Below are 10,710 nucleotides of genomic sequence, written 5' to 3'. Positions count from 1 at the left end.
TCCACCTCTGCCGGCCCGGTCACCTCCGGCGCCGCCCCCGCGTTCCGCCCCGAGCGGAGCCGGAGCGGGACCTCACGGTGGAGACCGGGCGGGTACGGGAGTGTCCCGCGTCGGGAGGCAGCGGGGACGGTGAGCCCGGTGCGGGTGCAGTCGCGGGTGTGGGGGGAGCCGTCCCGGAGCGCCCGGCGGGTCGGCCGTGCCGGGTGTCTGCGCTCCGCAGGCGGGACAGCTCCGTCCTGGCCGAGCTGCGCAACTGCCCCGGCACGGCCGGGAGGTGCTGGGGCTCGGGAGCAGGTGGCACTGCTGCTGGCGGCGTTCCACAGCTGGGTTGTCGTGCTGGTTCTGCCCGGGGTAGAGTTAATTTTTTTGTTAAACCGCGACGTTTGTGTATAAAAACACGCAAGTGCTGAGCAGCTTTGGTGCATTTCGAAGCGAATGCTGTGTTGTTGCGTTTTAGTGCGCTCTGGAAAACTCTGGCTGTGCTTTTTAAAGCAACTGACAACATCAAACGGTGGATCCGCTGCTTCGTTGCTATTTTCTTGCCTCCTTTTTATTTTTTCCTTTGAAGGGGCTCCGTGCTCCAAGTCCTCTTGGAGCTATTAGGAAGTGCCTTAATGCTGTTTTTGACGATCATCTCTTCTAACTCTTATATCTTCCAAAGAAATTTTAACTGTTGGAGGCAGGAGGAATGATTTCCCGTGCTTTAAATCTCCCTCACTGCTATAAAGCTATAGCTAACGTTAAAGCTCCTTACACCTTTGAAATAATACAGCTGCGGTTTTAAGGAGTTTGGAGGGAAAAGTTACTGTTACTACAAGCTGGGAAAACGGCTGCTGCTCCTTTAATCACCCACTTTGTGCAAATGAGATAAAGGACACGCTGGAGCAAGTTGGGCTCTGCTTTAGAAATAAATACACCAACAACAATGCAGAAGGTTTTTTGGAACCTGGAGCTTTACTTCCTCTTTCTTAAAGAGGGAGAGAATCGTTCTGTACCTTCCTGAACAGTGCTCCAGGCACACATAACAAATTTAGGGGGACAAAAAGCTTACAAATCATACCTTCCATTCATAATAGTCACAAATTCCTTGGTGAGAAATACTTGTCTCACAGCAAAGGTTACTAATAATTTTTTAATATTTTTTGAGAGAAAAATATGATACATAAAAACCAGGTTTAAATACTGCTATGGTAGATGTACAAGAGGAAAGAAGGAGTAGAAGTTAATCCTGGCAGTTCTGTGTATAGAATAAGTATTGAGTTAATACGAATGTTGAAAGGCTCAGAAGTCTTCCAACAGCTTGGATGGTGGAAACTCTGAAAGAAAAGCTAGGATGAACAAGAAGAGCTATAATTACAGTAGGAAACAGACTTCTGGTCTGAACAGGGATATGTAATAAGAATTTAGAGCTGCAGAGGACTCTTAAATGTAGAACTAGAATTGTTCAGGTGCCTGAGGAAAAATACGGATTGTCTGTCTTGGGATGTAGAATTGTAATACGACACACAGAACGGTGGAATAACTGCTGAAAAGAGAGAAAACAATTCTTCCTTTCATTTAGTCTGCAGCAAAAAAAAATCTTATTGCTCATTTGTTTTACTATATGAAAAACTATGACAGTGTGAGAAGCCTCTGAAGTCAGTAGGGAAATCCACAGTTGACTTGAGTGGTTGTTTAGACTGGTAATTTTGGAGTTACCCTCTACAAGGAAGATGCACATAATGTATAGCTAGTTAAACTGGTTACATGCCTTATCTTTTTAAATTTTTCAGGTGCATCTGATTACCTGCTGGAAGTACTCTGAAGCCTCAACAATGAGCTCCATGTTAATGTTACTTTTTGCCGGAATACTTGCCTGTTGTGCTTGCTCAGCTGGTGATTCCAGGTTACTCCTCGTGTCCTTCGATGGCTTCAGGGCTGATTACTTGGAAACCTATAAGCTTCCTCATCTTCAGGAGTTCATTGAGGATGGTGTGCTTGTAAAACAAGTCATGAATTCTTTTATCACCAAAACTTTCCCAAACCATTACACCATAGTGACGGGTTTATACGAGGAAAGCCATGGCATTGTGGCTAATGACATGTACGATGCAGATGCCCAGAAAAAGTTTTCCCAGTTCAATGATTCAGATCCCTTCTGGTGGGATGAGGCAGTTCCAATTTGGGTAACAAACCAACAGCAGGGAAAGGGAGCAAGTGCTGCTGCCATGTGGCCCGGTAGCGATGTAAAAATTAATAATACAACCCCTCAGTTCTTTATGAAGTACAACTTCTCAGTGAAATTTGAGGAGAGAGTGGAGAAGGTCGTTGCGTGGCTGAACAGCTCCAACCCAGTGGTCAGTTTTGCTGTGTTATACTGGGAAGAACCGGATGCAAGCGGGCACAAGTATGGACCAGACGACACCCAGAACATGAGCAGAGTGTTGGAAGAAGTGGATAAACGGATTGGTTTCCTTATGAATAAACTGAAGGCATCCGGTTTGTGGGACACTATTAATGTCATCATAACAAGTGATCATGGAATGGCCTCCTGCTCTGCAAAGAAGCTGATTGTCCTGGACGAGTGCATTGGGCGCAACAACTACACTCTGATAGACAGGACTCCGGTTGCTGCGGTGCTGCCAAGGCAGAGTATGTTTTGTTTGCCTGTTTTTTGTGTCACACAGTGAGAATTAAATCTTGTTTATATTACCTCTAAAAAGTACACACTGTGGTAGGCTGTTCACATCTTTTGGAAAACCAGTGGAGTTCGTGTTGCAGAATATTGGGCATTATGAATAGGCTAAAAGATGTTGGCTTATTTAGAAATCACTGTATTGGTAATCAGTGGGCCAGTGAGAGTTTCTTGTCAAATTGTTATGGCTTATCATCATAAGGATGATCCTGGTACATCTAGTTGAGAAAGCAGATGGGCACACCTGCTTTCTTGTTGCTCACTTAGTCTATGCAGTTGTAATTCAAGGTGAGCGTGACATAAACCCACGTGTTTATTCAGCATAAAAAATGCCATTTTGTAAATTTCAAAGTAAAAATTTAAACCAAATTGTGATCATTTTTCCACTTTTGTTTCTGAGAGTGAAACTTCAGGTTTCATGCTGTAAATTCAATTTCTGCATTGAATAAGGAGTAGTTACCAACAGGCATATCTTAAATCATGACACTGCTGGACTCAGTTTCCACAGCTGCGATCAGACTAATGAACAAAGTGATTCATACAGTAAAAAAAAAAAAATTAAATATTTACTACATTGGATAAGATATTGACTACTAGTAGAGGTGATTGTTTTCTCTTGATTTCTCTCTTTGAATATTGCCCTGCCAGCCCAAAGGGTAAGTTGAATTGTAGGTCTAAAGCCACAGCTGTGATGTGTCTGATTTAAAATTGAAGCAGATAGTGAAATCCACCCTGACATATGTTGCTTTCGTGAGGGACATGCCATTTTCTATGTGTCCTTTAAAATATTATTGTTTTGAAGTAATGGATCTTAGGTTTAATGACAGATAATTGTAATTAACAGGAGTTAATTTCCAGCTGTTTCACATGCAGTTTCTTTTCTTGGCAGACAAAGAAGATGTGTATAACTTACTGAAAAATTGCAACAGTCACATGAAAGTGTATCTCAAAGAAGAAATTCCAGACAGATTTCATTATAGTCATAACAAGAGAATCCAACCCATAATTCTGGTTGCAGACGAAGGCTGGACAATTGTACAGAACGAGTCACTTTCCAAGTGTAAGTGTGTTTTCCTTTTTGGTGCTCTCTGTGGGTTATGTTGGTAAACTGCCTTGTTTCTATTCCAGCCAGCTGCAGGATGGTTCCCCTTTAGCAAGTGGAGCCCTGGCACTGTGCACATTTAGGAACAGCTCAGCATTTTCTAGAACATTCTCAGCCTTAGCCTGGAGTGTTTATAGAGACGAGGGATAATCTGTGGGCTGAAACACTTTGTCATGTTCAACTTAATTCTTACAACTGTACTTCAGGCTATTATCTTAGGCAGATTAGTCTGTCTCAGGCTTTCCCTAGAGTGATTTAACTTTTTATTGCATATAAAACATATATATATAGGGGTGCAAAATCGAGGCACACAAGACACAACACTTAATGTTGCAGTACATGTACTAGGAAACAAAAATGAATGGCAGGAAATACTAAAAATAATAGGAACACGACAATAATGGTTAAAGAAGCCAGAGTTCTTCCTGTTGGGGGCATTGAATAGCATGTTTGAAAGACAAACCCCAAAACAGGTGTGACTTCTCAGTGCACTGCTAAGCTGTGGACTTTCTTCCTGCTGGATGCTTCCTGATGAAAGTCAAATTACAAATATACATATATATGTATGTGTGTGTGTTTATATTCCAGGTCTTCCACATGCAGGGGTTTTTCTTGGCAGGCAAGGGGCATATATAATTTACTGAAAAAAATCCAACAGTAACACGAAAGTATATCTCAAAGAAGAAATTCCATGTAAATTTCATCGTTGTAACAATAATTCAACCTGTAATTCTGTTGTAGACGAGGGCTGTTGTGTGTGTGTGTACAGATACATATATATATATATATGTATACATGTGTTCAGAAAGGGACTGGACAGATTCTTGGAAGGAAAATCCATTAACAGAAATTAAATAAAAAGGTTCCAGCTTCCAGGAAGTTTCTGAGCAGCCAACAGCTCAGGGCTAGCAGGTATGTCAGGGGATAGTGCTGGATACTTCCCAGATTCCCTGTGTGACTGCTGTCAGACACAGGGTGCTGGGTGGTGGAAACTCCAGTTTTCATCCAGTTTGGCTGTTCTTTCTGTCTGCCCTTTGCACATTTAAGTTCAGTTTTTTTCATTATTTGTCCAAAAGTACTGCTTTTAATGCAAGATGTGTTTACATTTTAATTTCCCACAGGTTTGCTACAATTGTGTTCAAATTGACAATATATAGCACAGGTGTTCACTATTAGAGGTCTCTTGTTTCTGATTAGATTCAATTTCATGTACCTAAAATAGTTAATAACTGTATATTTATAAGGAACAGCATTCTATCAGCTGAAGTGAATCCCTTTTGAAACCAATTTTGTTAGCCACAGCTTCCCAGAATCAGGCAGGGGAGGTTTTACCCTAAAAGCCTGTTTAAGGCTTATTGTGTTTGTGGACGAAGTGAGTGCCAAGTGTACCAATACCTCACACCAGAATGCAACTTCAAGAGTGAAAGACTGGGAACTTCACTGGAGACAGGATAAGAAAGAGCTCTGCTCAAAGCAACCAAGTAGCAACAGAGGAAAAAAAATCAAGAAACATAGTATTGTGTTAAACAAGATGTGGTGCAGTAATATCTCTGTGGTAACAAACAGAATAGTAGAAAACTTTAAAAAGGACTAGTAGAAATTCACTTAAGTGGTGTGACCTAATCAGTCAGAATCTGGACATTTTGCATCAGAAACTTCAGTGAAGCACCGAAGGAGACAGTTCTCAGGGCAACTGTCAACTGTTACTAAGAAATGGACTCAAGTGCAGTCACTCACATACTGTGCTGAGTGTGCAGTGAGAAACTTCAGGCATCTTGGACATGTTTTTGAGGAATGTTGTTAGGAAATTTGACTATGGCTGCTTTTTAGCTCTTTATATTTTATCTTAAAAACCTACCAAAGGTTTTTTGTTTGCCTATCAAAGGCATAGTGATCCTCTGATTTTTTTGGTTTTGATTCTTTGTGTGTCCCTTCACCTGAAGTACCTAATCTGATAAATGGGATTTGAGGGTACTTAATATGTCCAAATGAAACACTATCAATGGAAAGGTGCTTGGCTTTTAAGAAGTAATTAAACTGCTATGCAAGGGAGAGATGGCTTTCCAAATATCTGAGTAGTAAAAATTTCCAGCTACTGACTCATGGTGGAGCAGCAACCTCCTTTTACAACTTTGGCATGAGGAATGGGAAGGGGAAAAGCTGGAAATGTTAAGGACTGAAAGGAAAAGAGATAATGAGAGGGAGAACCGTAGCTGAAGACTGGAATTGGAAAAGTCTTCTGAGGTTTGGGAAGGAACTCTGGGTTCCTTCAGTGCTTGATCTGACATGCGCATTTATGTTCGGCATTAGCCTTTGGTTAAAATACATACTTATGGGGGTGGAGGAGAGAGAAAGGAGAGAGGGGAATACCCAACATGCAGACAGACCCTGTGGTGTTAACTGTTACCTTTTGCTCCCTGCAGTGGGTGACCACGGCTACGACAACACTCTCCCCAGCATGCACCCGTTCCTGGCCGCGCGCGGTCCCGCCTTCCGCCGCGGATACACGCACAGCTCCATCAACAACGTGGACATCTACCCCATGATGTGCCACATCCTGGGGCTGACGCCACAGCCCCACAACGGCACTCTGGGAAACACCAAGTGCCTGCTGGCTGACCAGTGGTGCGTCAACCTGCCCGAAGCTATTGGGATAGTTATTGGGGCGTTCGTGATCCTGAGTACTTTCACCTGCATCATAGTCATCTCCAAGAACAGAGTCGCCCCGCCAAGGCCCTTTGCCCGGCTACAGCTACAAAGTGATGACGATGAACCTTTAATTGGATAGCGCAGAGGGAGCCCAGCCTCACTTGCTACATTGTGATTTCAGGAAAACAATTTGAACTTGCACTGGATGGCATTCTGTGATGCACTTTATCTGTGTAAAATACTGTACAGCCCGACCTTGCTGACTCGTTTGTGTGTTGCTTGACTAGTGTCCTGTAAAAATATTTTCAGAACAAAACAATGAACTGGTGGCTTTTCAGTAGAAGAGATGCTTAACAAAATAAAGATACTTATTTTTTCATTCACTTTCAGAAGGAAATTTCAGAGTATGACTAGGCAGGACAGACTAAGTGAATTTTAATATTTTTGTATTAAATTTCAATTAATATTGACTTATTTTAGTGTTCTTGTACCTGTGTTGGAAAGGAGATCTTTTTTATGAGAGCTAGTGGTTAGTTTTGTTTGCAGAGTATGTTCTGGTTTGCCATTAAATTTGGGGATAGGGGGTATAGGGAAGATCCAAGACTTCTGTTTCTACCCCAAGGCAGCAATATGACAAGAAATTGCTGAGAAAGAAAATGGAGGTCAGTGAGGAAAGAATTGGTGCATATCACTTCTATTTTGAGCAATAAACCATGTGATTCAGCAGTTACAACACTGGACAGGTGGCTCTGACATCTCTGGACATGTGTCTGTGGGTGACTTAGATCCACAGTTCCAGTTGCGATGGCACTGCTGCCTTATCTCAAGGATGTCAGTTTAATCTGAGAATCTCTGAATTACCCAGTTTCATGGGCTGTAGGTGTAAAATTAATGCTTCTAAATCCTGTGGAAAGTTTCTCAGGTGTAAACTCTGCCGAAGGTGTTTTTGTAATAAAGGCGGTTCTGCCCTGTGCACCAGCTGATATTTGTCTTTTGAAGGCTGTCATGCTATAAAGCAACAATTGAAAGTTTGATGTGCAGTCATCAAACAAGTCTTCCAAACTCTTATTTTAACCCTGGAAATTTAAGGGGAAAAAACAGATCCCAAAAAATAAATACTCTATAGCATTTGAGGTGTATAGATGCAGATTTGAGGTATATAGACCAGTGCTAATGGTTCTCTTAATTGAAACTTGATTCTTTGTTAATGGTCAGGTTGTAACTTGATATTAAAATTTGATGTAGAAAGCCTTAACTGATACCTAATCTTTCAGTGAGGAGAGGATGCGAGGTTAAATTGTTAATGCTAACCCAAGAGAACTATGGTTACCGAGTCCTTTTCCTACAACTTTGATGGTTTTTAAAAATAATTTGAAGTGACAGAGGTACATGGTAGTGTGCAATGCGGTTTCTCTTTCACAAGCTCCAGTGCAATGCCGTTTGGTATTGGCCACAGATTGCCTTTTAGTGATGCAGCCTGGAGAGGGCAGGGACTTTGGAGGGAAGGGCTGCTATTAACTGTCCACTGAAAAAAAAATACATTGGAGATTTAGAAATGTGTGGAAGCTTTACTACTTTGTGTCTTCCTCTCTGGGTATTCTGTTGTACTGATTAAAAACACAGTCCACAATGTAACCAGTTCTGTTTTTTCCCCCCCTTCTTAAACTGCTTGTTCCTACTTACTAATGTATTACTGTGGATTAATCTGAACTTGAAAGAGGCTCAGGCCCCTTGAAAGTGTGTGCTGTTACTGACAGGGTACTGGATTTTAACCTGTTGCTATCCTAGGGCAGTAGCTGGACTGAGCACAGAGTCACTTTCTCATCCTGCCTGAAGTTTAAACTAATTAATTACAGGGCACCAAGAGGTCAAGTTAATGAGTAACTACAGAGGGAATGTTTTGCAGGGTAGGACTCAGGCTTGGATATGCTGTAAAAGGGAGGACACTGGAGAAAGCTGTTTGTTAGGTTCTCACAGTTCTGCTGATACAGGCTGGGATCCTCAGAAAGTGGTGGAATTACTGGGAGACGCTTTGCATCATCTGTGTTTAGAAAGGCTTGAGTAGACTGAATTATCTTTCCAGCAGATTTGGTCAGACCAAACTGTACTGTCTCTACATGCAAGTTCTGGCTTCTTTTTTTTCCTAGAAGCTAAACCTGATGTAACACAGTATTTGTTCCACTCGTTGGTTCTCCCCCTTCTCTGCCCTCCCCCCAGCTGTTGTCACACAGCCTGTGATGGATGTGCTCTCAGTTCCTCTGTGCATCCCCTCACAGGCAGGTGGCAAAGTTTCCACCAAGATTTTAATGGCCAGAAATGTAAATGCTGACTGAAGTGTGATCTGAAATAGGAGTGTTGTTACAGATGGGGAAATCAAGGTCCAAGTGCATTTCTCCTTCTCTAGGCAGCTCTAGGCAGAAGCTCTAGGCAGCCCCTTCTGATGAGAATTGCTACAGGCGACTGAGCTGCTGTGAAACCAGACAGTGAGTGGCTGTATTGAGTGGAAATGCCTAGCACCCTCTACTCCTCCTCCCTTAGCATGGAGACTGAACAGTACTACTGTGGGAAGGGCTTAAAGAGGAAATTTAAGCATTAACAAATAGGGTAAGCTGTATTCCAGTGGCATTGCTGATTATTTTCATTTCCAAAGATGTGGTGTGGTCTGTAACAGTTCTGAGTATTCTTCCTGGTACAACGCGTTTCAGAGTCGCTCTTGTACATCCAGGATTTCATACAGATCATGTACAAACCAAGAGAATCTACAAAAACACCTCCTTGTCCTTAAGACACAAAGTTGATTTATTTAAAGATGATTATTTTTTGAAATTCTGACAACATACTTCAACTGCCTCATTACAGTTAGTTTTCTATTTCTCATGAAAGCTGTTTCTTCCCAAGAGCCAGCTCAGAATAAGAACAGCAAAGTTGTGGGTTCTGCTTCCTCAGAGCTGCGATAAAGGGGCGACAATTTGTGGCAACAGTTAATGACTTGCTAAATAGACAAAACTCGGCAGTGTTCATATAGGGCATGTTCATTCAGGGGATGTTCCTAACACTTAAATGCAATGAAGTTTAGAAGGGGGTGGGGGATGTTTGTAGCCACAGTCCTGCAGTGAAAGCTCCTGTTTCATTATGTTGACTGCCTCTGTAAGGGGACTCTCAACAGTGGGTACAGAAGCCCTAAAATATCCACCCCTCTGGGGTTCTGCACTTTTTTGGCCATTAGCATCAAGGAAACAGTTCCAGAATTGAGCTCTGAAACCCTGGTTTCAGGGGCAAGTTTTAACTTGCTGCTTACGCACTACCTATGAAAATAAAGCAACATCACGTATCTCCAAGGATCAGGCCACAGGGACAGATGTTTGCTCTAACATGCATGGTAGCATTTTTTATTGCAAAAAAAAAAAAACAGTAGTGGAGGTTTGTTAATAGGATTCAGATTAGGATTTCATTATGGAAAGGCTGATAGTGCTATTGGACTTTTCACGTGTTTGCAACAATTTTTGTAGCCTCCTGACTAATAAATGTTTACACCACTCTTACTGTAGGACAAACATGCCATGAAAGGTTTGGACAGCAGCACGAGTATGGTCAACACAAAATCCTTTGCCATTATTTAAGCAGGGAAGAAGAATGGGAAGTAACCCTGTTAAATTTGCATTTTACAAAACAGCAGGACCCAACCACTGCACAGTTTGTTCTTCTTCCACATTTAGCTCGTGTTGTTCACACTTCTGACAGGTCCCTGCCCATGGCAGGGGGGACAGCTGAAAACAACCCAAACCATTCTATGATTGTTTGAAAAGTCAGGCTGCACAACCCTTCATCCTACAACAGGCTTGGCAGTGCTGGGTTAATGGTTGGACCCTTGTTGTAGAAGACTTTACCAACCTAAACAATTTTATGGATCTGATTTTTCTGCCTTTTTTTTAATTATTATTTTTCTTGAGACTCCATTTCTTGTAGCAGCAGTATTGCAGGTCTTTACCAAGAAAGTCTGGAAGACTTTTTTGGTAAAAGAAACTGTATTCCCACCATTGGTAACTGATAGCTGGTTTTTTCCATATACAGCAGCAAGGCAGGAAATGAGATCTATTATAAAAGAACTTTCACTTAAGCTTTCTAAGTTCTATCATACTTCCAGCTATTCTTAATAAAGGCATACACTATGCAGAGTCCAAGACATATTTGGGATGCAGAAGTTAAGGCCATTTCCACCCAGTCACTACCTCCCCTTCAGCTTTGTTTACCCAAAGCATTTTTAAATTAAGCCAGCACTCCATGC

At 42.0% G+C, this 10,710-nt stretch overlaps 1 protein-coding gene across 2 annotated transcripts; it reads left to right on the top strand.

The window, feature by feature from the left end:
- On the top strand, positions 1–7,985 carry ENPP4 (ectonucleotide pyrophosphatase/phosphodiesterase 4). Of its 2 annotated transcripts, none has more exons than XM_050315454.1 (4): positions 1–129; positions 1,773–2,631; positions 3,564–3,734; positions 6,200–7,985. In XM_050315454.1, exons 2-4 carry the CDS (start codon positions 1,815–1,817, stop codon positions 6,562–6,564), a joined length of 1,353 nt encoding a protein of 450 aa, XP_050171411.1. In that variant the 5' UTR covers positions 1–129; positions 1,773–1,814; the 3' UTR covers positions 6,565–7,985. The 2 variants fall into 2 exon arrangements, with proteins under 2 accessions (XP_050171411.1, XP_050171412.1); XM_050315455.1 differs by having other exon boundaries at positions 86–138.
- Positions 7,986–10,710: the final 2,725 nt, after the last annotated feature.

The sequence above is a fragment of the Myiozetetes cayanensis genome, unplaced genomic scaffold (genome assembly GCF_022539395.1).
Source record: "Myiozetetes cayanensis isolate MyiCay16 unplaced genomic scaffold, myiCay2020 scf2-11, whole genome shotgun sequence".
Taxonomy (NCBI): Eukaryota; Metazoa; Chordata; class Aves; order Passeriformes; family Tyrannidae; genus Myiozetetes; species Myiozetetes cayanensis.
This window is presented reverse-complemented; position numbering and strand designations above follow the sequence as displayed.